At 59.1% G+C, this 16,690-nt stretch overlaps 1 protein-coding gene across 1 annotated transcript; it reads left to right on the top strand.

The window, feature by feature from the left end:
- Positions 1 to 304: 304 nt before the first annotated feature.
- LOC112108787 (transmembrane protein 116-like) lies at positions 305 to 15,525 on the top strand. Its single transcript, XM_026656381.2, has 12 exons — positions 305 to 699; positions 2,648 to 2,691; positions 4,160 to 4,223; positions 5,410 to 5,550; positions 8,358 to 8,456; positions 9,262 to 9,317; positions 9,820 to 9,960; positions 10,534 to 10,576; positions 11,215 to 11,295; positions 11,871 to 12,024; positions 12,787 to 12,857; positions 14,647 to 15,525. The coding sequence occupies exons 1-12, from the start codon at positions 439 to 441 to the stop codon at positions 14,800 to 14,802; spliced, it is 1,311 nt and encodes a 436-aa protein (XP_026512166.1). The 5' UTR covers positions 305 to 438; the 3' UTR covers positions 14,803 to 15,525.
- The last annotated feature ends 1,165 nt before the right edge of the window (positions 15,526 to 16,690 follow it).

Consider the following 16,690-nt stretch of genomic DNA (forward strand, 5'->3'; position numbering starts at 1 on the left):
AGGTGATGTAAGACTTGCACCCACGCATTGGGCCGAGCGGCTGTGAGGTGCATGCTCAGGAGCTGGTGAAGGTGTGAGTGAAAGGAAGCAGGGGAGGGGGCGGCTAGTGTTGAATTTTGCACCTTTTACACCATCTTAGGGTTGTTGGTTTTTGGCAACGTTCCTGCCTGGCCCCTCAGCTGTGAGTTATGTCAGCCCCGCCCCCTCCCTGGGTGATGTAGCGGGGACGTGGGTGGGAGTCCGGGATGATGCGACATGCACAGAGAGAGGTGACTTGTCCCCTCTTGCAATCCCTGTGGACCGGGTATCTAATCCCCACCTCGATCCAGCCATGGTGGCTTCAGGGTGCTCTGGGAAGCTGCTGGGCTTCAAGGGAAGGCTTCTGCCTCGGCCCCTTTGTGAGACAGTGGAAGGCTGGCTGGGCGGGTTGCTCCAGCCATGCTCTCCAGGCTGCTACCCCCTCCCCGTGACAGGGGTGTGGAACAAACCAAACAAGCAAAGGTTACAGCAGCAGTTCAGTCAGCAGCAACCTGCGAGGGAGAAAGGCTCCCGGGTGCTGAGCGCCACCACCGCCTGCAGGAGCCCAGCCCAGGAGGAGGAGCTGGGAGGCTTTTTGCTCTGGAATCAACAGAAGAGGCTACAGCCGGCATGGACGCGACGAGTCAAGGGAACAGCGCGTCAGCGCTGTCCAACGACAAGGTACCAACCCACACGCACAAACCAGGGCTGTAGAGACCCCAGAAAATGACATGGGCTCTGCAAAGGTGTCCTTCAGAGCCCGTGTCGCCACACTGACCAGCTCGGAAGCCAGCAGGTTACCTCCCCATGCACTGAACGGTGCGTCCAGCATAGATGGGCTCAGGGGGCACTCCTGGATCCAGACGAGAACTGACAGCCTGCAGGGAGGTGGATCTGATGTATTTCCCAGCTGCAAAGTGCATACTGTAGGGCTCCCACCCGTGCTGTGCGGAAGATGATGGATTGTGTTTCCTCTCTGGAACTGAGCTGCATTTGTCAGAGGCTGTAGCTTCTGCTCTGTGCCTGTCAATCTAGCTCTTTCTTACCAGGATTTAGTCGCTCTATCCTCTGAATGAGTTGTAGGATGGCCTGTCTCTCTGGGAGCTTTAGTTGTCTCTGTCTGAGTCATTCAACCCCATCTGTCCCTTCATGGCTCATTTTCTCTCCATCTGTAACTGGGGGAGAGCTGTACTGTTCGGGGGGCTGCACCATGCCAGACACAGCGTTTCAGAGAGGCAATGTAGCCAGAAGCTGCTCTCGGGAACTCCCCGTTCCCAGGCTGCTGTGACCCACACAAGGCAGAGGGAAAGGATTCTGCGTGACTCAGCGATGCTGGCAGGAGGGCATCCCATGGGCTGAGGCTAAAGCGGGGCTGCTCCTCACCTTACAGCAATCATGTCCCCTGTGAGCAGGGGAAGGGGGCTGCACCCCGGTCTGGGAATGAGGGGGAGCAAACTCCAGAGCAAGAGTTCTTGCTGGTCTCCCAGAGACACTGAAGGGAGAATCAAGCAACTTTTGCTCCTCTCTCTCACCCTTTGCTGTTCTGAGCTAGCCTGGCAGAAGCTGGGGAAACCCCACCCAGAATACCGGTAGGACAGGGTACCAGAGCCAAGTCACCACCTACTCCTCTTCAGGCGCACACCGTGATTGCAGAGGGTAAAGACCTTCTCTGGCCCAGCTCCTGAGGCCAGGGCAGATTGTTCCCTATTCCGGCCCTTTGCTGGGAGACTAGCACAGCCCAGGATCATCAGATCGTTTCCCCAGGCCTGCTCTTAATGGCAGAGCATCAGGCACCAATACGATCTCGTCCTGCTCTGCTGCTGCCCAAGGAGAGGCTGGGAGAAGTCGCCAGGGTTCTCCCAAGCTGCTCCTGGAGCTGGTTGAAAAATACCAAATGATGCCTTGTGTGAGAGCCAGATTTAAAAAAACAACCCTACAAAAGCCTTGTTTTCTAAGCCACTTTCAGTGTAAAACAAAACAAACCCCCAAACAAAACCAATGACCTCTCCCCCACCCCAAACCAGCAGGTGTATTTTAAAGCCAAGAACTCAAGGCTTTACTAGGGGGGAGGAAAAATCGGTTCTACCCACCCAACCAGACCTGTTTTTTTAATTCTGTCTGAAAACCCCTTTTCTATCAAACCCCTTTAGCGAGCTCCCTGGCAGCATTGCAAGCCAGCTGCTCCGCTGTGAGCGTCCTCGCCCGCAGCAATGCATGCCCCCGCGTGGGCTCTTTGCACGCAGCTTGGAACACGCACTGCTCCGTGCTCGCGATGTTAAACCGGGGTCTTTTCTGCCTATTTTCTAGTGTGTCCCTGCTGGAAGTTCGAGCCCCTTCCTCCCCGCCCCCCGCTTCCCTATCGCTGGTTGTTTACACTGCCGAGTGGAATGGAGCCTGCCCAGGGTTCAATGTCTTGCTCTGTTCCGCTGACAAACAGCTGGGGCAAGTTCCCTGCTGGTGACCTGGCTGGGAGGGTGAGGGGCCTCGGGCAGCGAGGCGCTGCTGCCAGGCGCAGGCGGGGTGCTCGCTGAGCAGTGGAGGGCAGAGCCTCAGCTTGCACCGGGGAGGGATTGAATCAAGACCACGGGACTCGTGATTAACCCGCCGTCATCTCCCTTTCTCCTTTTAGATCTTTGTGCTGACTCGCGTCTACCTGGCAGCCTTATCTCTGAGGTGGGTCCGTTTACCTGAGGCCTGTCCCAAGACCAGCTGGGGTCAGGATAGGCAGGGGCCAATGTGGATGCACTTTGCTCATGGCCACTTGCCAAGCTCTTTCCCCTGGTAGCCCCCACACTGGCTGCTGACCGCCTTCTATAGGAAGATAATGTGAGAGCTCAGATATCTGCATCAACAAGGCCTCTGCTCTTATCCCTACACTAGGGACGCATGCAGGACGGAGCCAGGTTCTGGGGGTGCTCTCAGGTAGCCAGGCAGTGCTAGTGCAGGTCCCAAGCCATAGTGATACGTCTGGGGTCTGACAGCAGGGTACCGCCAGGGCAGACCCTGCGTGCTCCTGCGTCCAGCTTGCAAAGGTCATTTGGGATGCATTATCCCCAGCCCCAGGGTTTTCCCCCTCATCCTGTCCAGTCTTGTCCACAGCGGGAGGGGACTGTGGAATCCACCTTTCCTTCCACCACGTCATAGAATCATAAAATCATAGAATATCAGGGTTGGAAGGGACCTCAGGAGGTCATCTAGTCCAACCCCCTGCTCAAAGCAGGACCGATACCAACTAAATCATCCCAGCCAGGGCTTTGTCAAGCCGGGCCTTAAAAACCTCCAAGGAAGGAGACTCCACCACCTCCCTAGGTAACCCATTCCAGTGCTTCACCACCCTCCTAGTGAAAAAGTTTTTCCTAATATCCAACCTAAACCTCCCCCACTGCAACTTGAGACCATTGCTCCGTGTTCTGTCATCTGCCACCACTGAGAACAGCCGAGCTCCATCCTCTTTGGAACCCCCCTTCAGGTAGTTGAAGGCTGCTATCAAATCCCCCCTCATTCTTCTCTTCTGCAGACTAAACAATCCCAGTTCCCTCAGCCTCTCCTGACATCCCCTAACATCCCAGGGCCCCTCTCTCTGGAAGCCACCAATGGTCATCTCCACTGTGGAGATGAAGTGAGCAGCCTACAGCGGGGCTTGTGACAAGGTTGCTGGTGCATGAATCCACCAGCAGGAGGCAGCAGTCCAGCAGGAAGCCATCCCCTTCAGTGCTTTTCCGTTGCCACATGCCAGCTCCTTTCCAATCCCCACTGTCCCGTGGCTCTTCTCTCTGCAGTCTAGGAACCAGCGTGAGCCCCACTGCAGCAGGGAGCGCTGGCACCTGGACTCCAGCCCCCCAGGGTGACCAGGATGGAGAGAGGTTGGGACATTACGGGCTGGGAGGCAGGAGGGTTCTGGACTCTGATCCTGTTCCCAGCTCGGAAACCAGCTGCTGGTAACTCACACGAGTGCCTTGCACTTCAGATATCCCAGCTGGGAGAGTGGGTGCAAAGTGGGGACCTCCCCGAGACCCAGACCTGTGTCTGAGCCCAGGCCCAAGGGGATGTTAGCTGTGCTGTGTGCAGACTAATTGATGGACACCATTCCCGGCTGGCCGTGTGCGACGGAGACTAACCGTTGGCTGTATTTTCATTTCAGCCTCGTCGGCAGCAGCTCGGTCCTTGCTGTATCCACCCTCAGGAGGAGATGCTTCCACAGCCAGGTCTGTTGCAGACTCGAGACTCCCTGGATTTTTAGAGAAGTGGAGAGTGTGCGATCTCACGGGGCAGTTTATGCCCAAGGGTTTTTAATCCTGCCCCATAATAGTCCATCCTAATCCCGTGGCCAGTTCACCGCGGCCCTGGCCAACCCTGGAATACGCATTTCTTTAGTTCTGTGTTTCCTGGTGTTTAGCTGGAGCAGCTGCGGGTCATGGGGAAAACCCCATAATTCATGGGGTTTTCAGAGCCCCTGCTGCCCAGCTGCATGTGTTCACCCTGACACCAGGCAGAAGCTGGTCTGACGGATCTCTGCGTGGGACTCAGTTAGGTGGCGGCTTCTAAGGACAGTCTTGAGAGATCAGTGATGGCCCAGTCCGTTTGGGTCAGGGAAAGGAGTGGGGCCGGCCTGCCCCATGGCTTGGTCAGCCCAGCAAGAGCCTCATATGCTTTGAGTGCTCATTGGTTGCTGGAATTGCGGTCTGGCTGCAGCACCTAATCCATGCCAGCTCTCCTTGGCCTGTTTCCTCCCCCCTCCAGGCACAGGGGTAGCACGAGGAAGAGGGCACAAGTGGGAGGAGACGGGTGTTAGGAAGAGTGTTACGTGTACTGGTGGCAGAGGGGACATGGGAGGAGGCAGGGTTGAGCTGTGCGGAGGCTCACGCAGGAGCAGCCATGTTTGAGGTGCCTCCTCTCGCTCGACAGCAGCATTTCTGTGTTTGAGCTATTGGATGGCCGTGGGCCGCAGAGAGGCCACGGATCCCCTGGAGAGGGCAGGCAGGGCGGAGTCAGAGTGAGATGGGGCAGCCTCTTGGTGAGGTGCCTCCCTCGCCGTCAGACGGGTGCAGAGACGCGGCAGCAAAACTCCGCTCACTGTTTCCAAAGAGGATCCTTTCTGACCCTGCTCCCTCAGTGGAGAGGAGTCTCTCCCCCCCACACACACACGCACGCACACCTCCGGGCCCTGCCTCCATCTCTGGGCTCCGGGTGCCCCAGCTCTCTTCCCAGTCCAGGAGGGCATCACCTTCAGGGGAGGGCAAAGGAGCTCTGGGCCACACACCATGCGAAGGAGACTGATGGGTGCTGGGGAGGGAGGGAGGCAGGCGTGTACCAGAGGGGGGCAGGCGAAAAGGGGCTGCTCCCTGCTGGCAGCAGCATCATCCCTAACTAACCTTGTTGCTTTCCCCACAGCTGCGCCCCCTCTTCCTTCTGTCCCTGGCAGACTTCCTGGCTGCCTTGGTGCTGATCATCACGGCTGCCATCCAGCTCCTTCCAGCCCAGCGCTTTGTCCTGGCTTACGAGTTCTGCCCCTACGGCCTGATGCTGGCCATGGTGAGCACAGGTGGGGGCGGGGGTGCGATTGCACAGGGATCGATGTGCGGGCTGGGGCTGGTGACGATTGTGCCCTGCTCAGAAGTCGCTGCTGCTGCTGTTTCTCTAGAAGCCGCGTCCCCTGGTATAGCTGCAGATTGTAACTGTTAGCGCGGATGAGCTCTGGGGTGGGTGTGTCATGCTGCCTCTGCACGTGGTGTGCTGGGCTGTGCCCTCCACTCTGGGAACATCAGAGCCCTCACAGGCCCCACTTGCAGGGGCCAATCCAGGATTGTTCCTGGGTTGGGGTGTGACAATGCGGTTCTGGCGGAACCCAACGGAGAGTGCCAACTCAGGACAAATTGCTCAAACAGGGCAGTTACAGCCCAAGGCTGGGGTTTTTCCACCTCTAAGGCAAACCAAACCAGCCAGACTAAGAGGACTTCGGTCTCACCCCACTGGCTAACCGCAAGTCTCACAAGCAATCTCCTTAGACGCTCCAGTTTCCCAGTATCACCACCAGTACCACTCGTTATGGGGACAAATGGTTATGAAAACCAATACCCCATTAAAAGAAAAGAGGTTTTCCTGATCCCAAAGGATCAAGCCCCAGACCCAGGTCAATATACAAATCAGATCTTACCCACAAATCACGCTGTTGCCAATCCTTTAGAATCTAAAATCTAAAGGTTTATTCATAAAAGGAAAAAGATAGAGATGAGAGTTAGAATTGGTTAAATGGAATCAATTACATACGGTAATGGCAAAGTTCTTGGTTCAGGCTTGCAGCAGCGATAGAATAAACTGCAGGTTCAAATCAAGTCTCTGGAACATCCCCCGCTGGGATGGGTCCTCAGTCCTTTGTTCAGAGCTTCAGCTTGTAGCAAAGTTCCTCCAGAGGTATGAAGCAGGATCGAAGACCAAATGGAGATGAGGCATCAGCCTTATATAGTCTTTTCCAGGTGTAAGAACACCTCTTTGTTCTTATTGTGGAAAATTACAGCAAAATGGAGCCTGGAGTCACATGGGCCAGTCCCTGCATACTTTGCTGCGTCTGAAGGCATATTGGCCTTCTCTCAATGGGTCCATTGTATAGCTGATGGTCCTTAATGGGCCATCAAGCAGGCTGGGCAGAGCTAACACCAGTTTGTCTGGGATGTCACCCAGAAGCATAGCATAAGTTTGCCATACAGACACTATAGAGCCAATATTCATAACTTCAACTACAAAACTGATACACACATAGAGACAGCATAATCATAACCAGTAAACCATAACCTTGTCTTAGACACCCCATTCGACCCCCTTTATACAAGATTTGGTGCCACTACAGGACCTTGGTTGCAACAATGATCTATATGGTCCCAGTTTATGTCAATAACGTCACATGGGGTCACAAGGATGGAGATTCAACCCCTGCCCGGGGGAGACGGTGCCACACCTCAGCCCTTCACCCACCCCAGGTGGAGCGCTCACGCCAGCACCCCAGGGTGATGCAGCTCTGCTCCCTCCCTGGGCTTGATGGCTCCAGAGCCCTCCCCTGGTGATGCCAGTGGAAGTGGGGTTTCCTTCCGCCTCTGTTGACAACACTGGCCTGGGGCGCCTAAACCAGAACCAGCCCTGGGCTTCCAGCCCCTACCCGCCCCATGCTGCCTCAGCCACTTTCTCCTGCTACTTTACCCTCAGTCCAGGGCCTCTTCCACAGCCCCTCCTGTGCGGCGTGTCCTGCCTTCCCTGGCAGCCAGCCCCTCGCTCGCTCTCTCCTACTCCACCTGCCTGCAGGGCCTCTGGGTTTGAGTCCTATTCAGCTCTTCAGAGAGCCCTGGCACGCCAGCCACAGGATCCCCCTGGGACCCAAAACCACCCTAAATGCCTTAGCGGGCCGGCCCCAGTAACGGCGACTGGTGGGGCCTGCTCTCAAAGGGGCCAGCCTGCTCTGCTAGCCCAGGGTTGAAGGTCTTCCAGACAGTTTTGACTCCATGTGACCCTGTCTTTTCCAAGCCAGTTTGAGCCAATGGCTCAATTCAGATTTCAGGAGACACGGTTGCATATGGGTTACTACAGTCCAGACATGGGACACCTGCTGCCCTTTGCATCGGGGTGGTAGCCACCGGCTCCCATAGCTCTGGGGGAAGAACCGTGGTTTTGGAGCCCGTGATGAGTGCTAAGCCTGAGCCCAAATGGATCCTGTGGGGTGGGGGGACATGTGCCTGGGGTACATGGTCATGGGTTATTAGAGGAGCCAGGGACCACTGAGTGGCTGAGCCTGTTGGCTACCGCAGGACTGTTCTGTGCCATGGCCTGCCCCCATCCAGCTCCACTACCGGGAGCACGTGGAACCCGCTCGTCAGCGTGTCACGTGGCCGTGCTGGGTGGGAACCCATTACGGGCCCCACTACAGAGCCTAGCTGGTGAGGTTGGGCTGCGGCGACTCGCGCTCAGCTCCGGATGGTCCCGGTTCAAATCCATGTGTGTCAGCTGAGATGGCCGCCATCAGGCCCTGCTATGCAGCACGGCTGGAAAGCCAGGAGGGAGGCCCCAGTCAGGGGCCTGAACCTTTGCAGGGATGGATGAGGGGGCGAGGTTCGTGCCCAGGGGGCGGCTCCCCCCCCCCCCAACCCCCCGGAGCCGTGGTGGTGTCGTTACCAGACTGGACAATGCCCAACCCCCCTGGGGTTCCTGGGAGCAGCGCTGACACCAGGACCCTGGGCATGGGGAAGGCAGGAAAGGCTAGTGGGAACGGGGGCCCAGCGGGGCTCCTGGCTCCCCCGAGAAGCCTGCAGGTGGGATTGTTGCTGGGTGTGACCCTCAGTTTCTCTCTTGCTCAGATGTTCTACGCGATCTCCTTCCTGATGGTCATTGTCTACGCGTACGAGGTGAACCGCACCATCCGTGGCTGGAGAGTCACGCACGTGACCGCTCTGCAGGTAGGGGCTGACCAGGCCTTCCTCCCCCATCCTGCTGTAATGTCTGAGGCGGTCCTTCTCTCCCACCGGGCACAACCAGGCCAGGGGCCAGATGGAGCTGCTGGTGGCAGACAGACACCACAGGGGGACCAGAGAGACAGACGGGAGGGAGAGTTACGCCACATGCCTCCAGGCAGGGACAGGCCATGCCGTGAGCATCCCTCAGACCTGCCAGCCGCTGGCCCTGGCCCGAGGAGATTGGGGGACGGCGCTGTGGTCACCCACCCACACCTTGGTAGGGGAGGAAAGGGAGCAGAATGGGCACAAGTTCCTAGCCAGGTTGATCAGCAGCGAGGAGGTCTCGGTGTTCTCTAGCCGGCAGCCGGTTACCTTGGCGCCCTGGCTAGTAGTGGGTGTTGTGTCAATGGGACGCTAAGGGTGGCAAGAGGGTGCCTGGGGCAGCCCGTTCCCTGTTCTACCATGTGTGTATTGTGATGTGATGCCCACATCCCCGGGCACGGCCCCCGGTCCCCCCTCTGGTGGCCCATGGGGGCCCGGGCTGCTCTGAGAATGGTCAGCCTGAGGGAGTGGTTCAGAGACGCAAGTGCAGAGCAGCAGCTTTTGGGACCCCAGGTGGTCCCGTCCCCTCCTACATGGTTTTAATGCCACTGTTCAGGGCTGCACATTCCTGCGAGACCCACGGGACAATGGGCCACGTCCCTGGACCCGGCTCAGTGCCAAACGCTCCAATTTCCGTATCCAGACCCCGTCTCTAGCCCTGCGGCGAGGCTGCGGCCCTTTCTGACCCAGCTCTTCTCCGCTGCAGGAGAGGCGCAGGTGCACGGAGAGGGCACAGCACTGCCTGCCCTACGTCCTGGCCTGGTAGGTGCTGCCCGCTGGGCTTCTTTGACTTGTGGGTTTGGATTGGTACAAAGCTGCTTGCCCTGGGCCCCCCTCACGGCCCTGCAGGCTTGTGAGCGGTGACCAGCGCGGCGCAGCCGCAGAGCCTGCGTGACATCTGCCTGCGCTGTCTGGCTCTGGCCAGCATCACCTGCTTAGGGGAGAAAGCGTCTGTCCTGGTTCGCAGCTCCAGGCTAGGGCGTCCTGCATCCCCTCCTGGCTCCGCACGGCTGTGCAGCCTGGCCTGGGGGAAGCGACAGCATAACGCAGCCCCAGTCTGACTAGTAACTGCAGCTCTCTGGGCCTCAGGGTCCCCATCTCTAACGCGGGGTCAGACGTGCTGCCCTGGGAGCCCCAGCTGGGGTGTGCCGCCGCCTTTGCAACCCGGGGGCAGGCACAGCCTTCCCAGTGCATGGGGTGACTCCCCGCCGCGTGCCCAGCCTCTCACGCTCTTCCTTCCCCCTCCCCGTCTGTCTCTGCCAAGGCTGCTCCCCGCCCTCACGTTCCTGGGCCAGCTGCTGCTGAGAGGCGCGTCGGTGAGAGAGATCGCTCCCATGTCCATCGAACCCGTCCTGCCCCGTACGGCCAACCACTCCCGAGGGGCCGACAGCCTGTACTGCTCCAGGTAGCGCTTCGGTCCATTCGCAGCAGCCGGCCCCTTCTCCCTTCCAGCAGCCTGAGCCTCCCCCGGGAAGGCCCCGCAGAGCCTTCGGCTGCCTCTTGTTCTGAACCAGACCGTGCTCGCTGGGGCCGGGACCGTTACTCCCGGGTCTGTGCAGAAGCGAGCAGGCCCAGTCCATAATGATCCTGCGCCAAGGGTTGTGACACTAGCTCCGAGTCCTGCCCCGCCAGCGAATGCAGCTCTCCCTGAGTCCCATCCCACAGCCAGGTGGGGCGGGGCCCGGCAGCCGGGCTCAGTGCAGGGTGCCCAACTCCCCTGGCGCTGCCGAGCTGCAGTGACAGCTGGATCCTGAAAAGCTGCCCCAGCCGTGCCCGCGGCTGGAGCCTGTCACTGAACTCAGCTCCTGCCCTGGAGAGAGGTGCCCTGAACAAGGCCCTGCGCTCTGGGGCACGGCGCTGGTACACGGCCTTGCCAGACAGACCACACCGCCGTGATGGGAGCTCCCCCTTCCCGAGGGGAACGTGCTGAGATAAAGTGCTGGGAGCCAGCGCCACTTACACAGCCATGTTCTTTCAGCTGCCTGATCCTCATCCACCGCTCCCAAGACGTCTGCTATAAGGTCAGAGCTCCCCGGCCTCTGCTTCCTCCACCTCCCTCTTCTTGAGCAGTGCCCAGGTGCCAGAAAGCCTTAGCCTGGCTCAAAAGCTCTCCCAGGCAGCAACTGTCCTCCAATCTCCCGTTTCCAGCCACTTGCACCATTGCTCGTGGCTGTTACCCTCCTGCGGGGGCTGGGGTGGGTGGGTGGGCAGGTGGGGTCTGTCCTTACTGGGTAACCAGTACACATTGCTTCTCCTCCCGTCCGCCCCACCATTCTACCCATGGGGCAGCTCTCCCTACCCCTGCTGCCACCTGGGAATAAAGGAAGATGGAGCTGAGCTGGGGATCAGGGTGCATGACGGGCAAAGGGCAGGGTGGATGGAAGGGGCCAGGGCTAATGCCCCAGCAAGGAAATTCCTGCTACTCTGAGAGGCTGGGCTGGACCTCTGGGCTCAGCTGGTGCCCACCTTTGTGTTTGTTCTGTAAAGCGCCTGGCCTGGGATTAACGAATACTAACATCATGTCTCCCCAGAGCAGTGTGGGTCTGAGTACTCCCCATTCCCAGCCAGGTGCCTGGGTGGGGGAGGAGCTGCGGGCAGGGGAGGGGACAGCATAATGCCCCAAGCAGCCGCCTCACAGCGCTTTCCCTGTCTCTCCCAGTACACAGGTGGGAAGGACACTGGCCTGGAGATGAAAATCATCTTCTTCACGTACCTGCTGCTGGTGCTCAGCTGCAGCACAGTGAGCACATGAGTTTGTCATATCCTTGAGTCTCAGCAAGTGGCCTGTGGCTCACAGCCCAGAGCCTCAGCGCGGGGGGAGCGAGTGTGCGTGCGCCTGTTGAACGGCGCCGGGGCGGAGAGCGAGTGTGTGCACACCTGTTGAACAGCGCCGGGGCGGAGAGCGAGTGTGTGCACACCTGTTGAGCAGCGCCGGGGCGGAGAGCGAGTGTGTGCACGCCTGTTGAGCAGCGCCGGGGCGGAGAGCGAGTGTGCGTGCGCCTGTTGAACGGCGCCGGGGCGGAGAGCGAGTGTGCGTGCGCCTGTTGAACGGCGCCGGGGCGGAGAGCGAGTGTGTGCACGCCTGTTGAGCGGCGCCGGGGCGGAGAGCGTGTGTGTGCACGCCTGTTGAGCAGCGCCGGGGCGGAGAGCGAGTGGGAGTGCGCCTGTTGAGCAGCTCAGGAGGGAGAGCGAGTGGGAGTGCACCTGTTGAGCAGCACGGGGGGGGGGGGGGGGGTGTGGGTGCGCCTGTTGAACAGCGCGGGGGGAGGGAGAGCGAGGGGAAGTGCGCCTGTTGAACGATGCTGTCTCTGGCAGTTCCTCTACTGCAGGGTGAAGCTCTGGTGCAGGAGGAACAGTGAGGTGCGGTTTCTGAACATGGAGAACGACGGCTTCGCCAGCAGGAACATCCAGAGCGTGTGCAAAATTTCTCGCTGCTTCCAGCTGGTTTTCCTGATCTGCTGGACACCAGGTGAGTTGCCCCTACTAGATCAAGGTTGCTGACGGGTCCTCTCTTCTGTGTGCACCATGATCCCTTCACAGTGCAATCAAGTGCAAACACGCAGCCTCCCCCACCACCCCTGGCCAACATTTGGTCCCAGCCTTTTCTCCACTCCCCCATGAGATCCCTGTGCCGAGAACGATACGTGTTCAGGGAGAGGCTGAGGAGCAGGAGTCAGGCTGGCTCTAGCAACAGTGCTAGCAGTGCTCCTGGGTCTGGCTGAGCCAGGCTGGGGAGAAGTGGAAGGATCTGGCCTCAGTGCCCGAGGAGATGTTCTGTGCTTTAAGCATCAGGTTTGAAGTCTCTGGCTGCCCTAGAAACGCGGAACTCCAATTCCTTCTGGGTTGGCTCGGCTCCTCCTCCTCTCCCGCTGGACCAGCTGAATCGCACTCATTTCAGTGGGTAGGGCTCTTTCAGAAGAGCCCTTAATCTTTCGTGCAGGTGCCCAGGAGCAGGACAGGCCAATGTTTCCTCTCCCCGCTGCAAGCTGCCTGGCTTCCACTTTGGAAGGGGCTGCACATTCGCGGTGAAGCTGTGTGTGTACAGAAGCGCTGGTAAATCATGGGGGGACCCATCCCCCGGGGAAAGGCGCTGGACAAACGGCAGATGAGGCTTAGGGCCTGGCTGGCAGCACTCTGAGGGCTGCGTGTTAAAGGCAGGTGCAGAAGTAAAGGGCCAGAGAGACGAGCAGGATAAAGCCATGACTGCACATTCCTTTGTTTCTGTCCACAGCCTTCCTGCTCAGCGTCCTCTCCTTCACCAGCATCGAGCCCACCTCCCTCTTCGCACTTCATATTGCCATGGTAAGGAAGTCTCTACAGCCTGACAGGCCGGTGCTGCCGCTACTTCGATGTGAGCTTGTTAGGGGAAGGACTGTCTTTGGATTAGTTTTGCACAGTGCCTAGCATGATGGGGGCGCTGACTGGGGACCTCTCTATGCTACCACCAGACAAGTACTGAGAGTGCAGAATGATCAATGGCCAGTCGAAAGGGAGGGAAGTGAAACAGCAGGCAGACAGCAGGGGTTGCTTCTGTTACAGCTCCCGTGGTGCCTGTGCAGTCACTGGGTGGGTATGTGCTTCCTCTGTGTGCGTGTGTAGCACTCAGGTGCTGATGAGGCAGGTTCTCTGCTAGGCAATACGACTCCGTGGGTGGAGGGGGCAGGCACTGGTCCATGCACAGAGCACAGTGGCCCCTGCACAGTGAAATGAAATAAACCATGTCCAAGGGCTGGATGAGTTCTGCTGGTGCTGCCAAAATGTAAATAAACGGCCCTATGAGCTACAGGCCTCCGGCTCGAGGGGAGCGATTCCAGGGCCCAGCTCAGCGCCTTTGCTCTCTCCTGCTGCCAGAGCTAGGCAGAGCTTTATCTCCTGGCTGTTAATGGAAAGTCTTTTGCTAACCCTGCCAGTAGGGTTACCATATTTCCACAATCGAAAAAGAGGACACTGGGGGGGGGGGAGCCCTGTCCTAGCCCCGCCCCTGCCCCATCCACTCCCTCCCACTTCCCACCCCCTGACTGCCCCCCTCACCCCCCCCAACCCCCCCCCGGCTCCTTGCCCCCTGACTGCCCCCTCCTGGGACCCCCCCCCCCAACTGCCCCCCTAGGACCCTACCTGTCCCCTGACTGCCCCGACCCTTATCCACACCCCCACTCCATATTCACACCCCCGCCCTCTGACAGGACCCCCAGGACTCCCATGCCCTATCCAACCCCCTCTGCTCCCTGCCTGCCTCGATCCCTCTCCACACCCCCTCCCCCACAGAGACCCCGGGGACTCCCACGCCCTATCCAACCACTCCCTGCCCCCTGACAGGACCCCCAGAACTCCCGACCCATCCAACCCCCTCTGCTCCCTGCCTGCCTCGACCCCTCTCCACACCCCTGCCCCGACAGCCCCCCCAGAACTCCCGACCCATCAACCCCCCCCTTACTCCCTGTCCCCTGACTGCCCCCTCCAGAACCCCCCTGCCCCTTCTCCACCCCCTGACCCCCTTACTGTACCGTACTGTGCAGCGCGCGGGGCAGCAGGGGAGGAGGAGAGAGAAGCTCGAGAGCTGCCGGGGGCCGGCAGGCGGGGATCTGAGAAGAACGGGGTGGGGGGGGGAGAGAGAAGGGGAGGGGAGGAGCTCTAGAGCCCGGCCGGAGCGGGGGCTCTGGCTGCCGGAGCCCCACGCGAGTGGCAGGATGCGGCTGGCTGCCCTGTCAGTCGTGCCCTGCTCTGCGGGGGGGGGGAAATCCCGGACATTTTTAAACATTTACAAATTCCCCCCGGACGCTATTTTTAACTCAAAAAGCCGGACATGTCCGGGAGAATCTGGACGAATGGTAACCCTACCTGCTAGTGGGAGGCCGTGTCAGTCTTGCTCTCCTTGGAATCCTGGCTGTGGCAGGAGGAAGCTCGTCTGTTTCAGTGGGTTACGCAGTCATCTAACTTTCCACTTTCTGTCATCGACTCTGTGTTTGGAGAGGAGCTGCCCGACTCTCCCCGGACATGGAGCCCTGCAGAGCAGAGGGCAATGGCCCTGCTGTGCAGAAATGGCACAGTCGCAGGAGGTGTTGCTAAAAGCGCCGCTCTCCCTCTCTTGCAGGCCGTGACCATGTCCCTCCAAGGGCTCCTGCACAGTTTGGTCTACGGCTGGCTGCGGCAGAACTTCCGCCAGGAGGCGCTGGGGGAGACGCTCCCCTTGAGATACTACCCCGGCCTCAAAGCCTTCTACGACGAATCGTTTGGTGTTGAGTGCTAGGAGAGTGCCTGCATCGATCTCTGCTGCTCGCTGGGCCCCAAGTCTGCAGCAGCCGATGGGCATTTCGTAGGAGCACTACACAGCTTCTCTCCTCACTGGGGGCTGTTCCCCCTGGCCACTGCACCAGGCAATAAGGAATCAGCCCTGTACTGACTTTGTGGAAAACAGGGACCGGCACTGATTTCACCACCCTTCTGGCTCACGAGAAATAACTTTGCAAACACGGCGTTAGAGCCACACCTGCTCCTGGAAGCAAGCTGGCTGGGGCCGGCAACCCAGGCTGGGAGGGATGGACAGCCTCCCCCCCCCCCCCCCCCCCCCCCCGTGGGGACCCTGGGGCTGCTGCAGGCCTCTGAGCCAGAAGGGAGCTTGAAGGATCCGTGGCTCTCACGAGGACAAGGCCATAGGATGTAGAGTAGAAGCTCTCTGGAGCAATTCTCTTGCGCAATGGATTGATTTCATTTACTGTGGGGCCGAGCGCCCCAGTCATGGAGCAGGACCCTGTCTGTGCCAGGCACTGTACCCAGCTGTGTGTGTGTTCATGGCTTGGGAACAGCCTGTATTAATTCAAACAACATGAAAGGAGATAACGGGGGTGCAGAGACTACTGGCAATTGAATTTTAATTGTGGCTGGCCTGAGGCGGCAGTAGAGCTTGCTTGGCCCTCAAGCCCCGTCTCTATCCACTTGAGAATAAAAAACCGTAACCCTTTCTTCCCAAGCTGGCCTCGCCTGTATCACCTCCCCCCCGCTCCTCGACCTGTAAGGTGTTCACAGTGCTTTGTATGGCAGAGCACGTCGGTTGCCTCAACAGGGCCCAAAGGCGGATGCTTAGCCACTCCTCGTCCTTCCTGCCCCTGGGTAAACAAAACCCAAGCCAAGAGCAGCTCCCCCCCTTTTCTGCCAGGGATGAAGGGGTTCTTGGCTAATGCCCCAGAATGAATACAGCTAACAGCCCTAGAAGCTCTCCTGCTCCCTCGTGTGCGCACTCAGCTCGAGACTTGTCAGCGTTAACCCCCCTCACCCCCGGCTAGTTAAAAGCCAGACCAACCCTGTCTCGTGTTTGGCCCTGTTGCTGTTGGCTCCCAAGGGCTGAAATTGTGCCCCACTGAACAGCAGCTGCTGGTTCGTACGGGCAGAGGCAGACAGCTGTGACCTCTCTGAACTCTCCAGCCACATCTGGCTTTGTCTGAGTCAGGCCTGACCCACAGAGCAAACCAGCCCCATTTTGCCCAAATATTTATCTATGTGCTGTAACGCCCCCTTTCATTAATTTCCACCCAAACCCCTAGGACCTGCACACAGACACGGTTACTCCTTGGGGAATTCTGCACCACTGTGCATGTGCAGAATTTATGTTTCCTGTCCCCCCCCTGATTTCTTTGCTTCCCCCCAGAAAAATGTGACTTTCTGATGGAGCAGAAAAGGGAAGCCACAAGTGGTCATGTGACCCTCCCCAGCAGTATGTTGTGGATGCCCAGGGCAGCGGGCAGCGAGGTAAATCACTGTGGGGCAGGGACGGGACTGGGGAAGACCCGGGTGGTGGCTCCTACCCTGTGCCAGGCTCAGCTGCTCGTCCCAGCTGGGTTGGAGAGGACAGGACTTCCTCTTCCCCTGCAGAGCCTCCACCCCCAGACTGTTCCCCTGGCTGCAGGAAGCTCTGCAACCCCCCATCCCGCTTCCTGCACCCATTGCTCCTCAGCTGCAGGGGGAGGGATCCCTGTTCAGGGAGCTGCTCCCCTATCTACCCAACCCCCTTGTACCCTGAGCCTCTCCACCCCCTACAGAACACCCCTGATGAGCCCCACGCCACCTGCACGTGGATCACCATCCCACTGAGCCCCACCCACCTTCACCCCCATGCAGAGTCTCATTACCATTGCACCCCA

This window comes from Terrapene carolina, unplaced genomic scaffold (assembly GCF_002925995.2).
Source record: "Terrapene carolina triunguis isolate 2854851 unplaced genomic scaffold, T_m_triunguis-2.0 Scaffold230, whole genome shotgun sequence".
NCBI lineage: Eukaryota > Metazoa > Chordata > Testudines > Emydidae > Terrapene > Terrapene triunguis.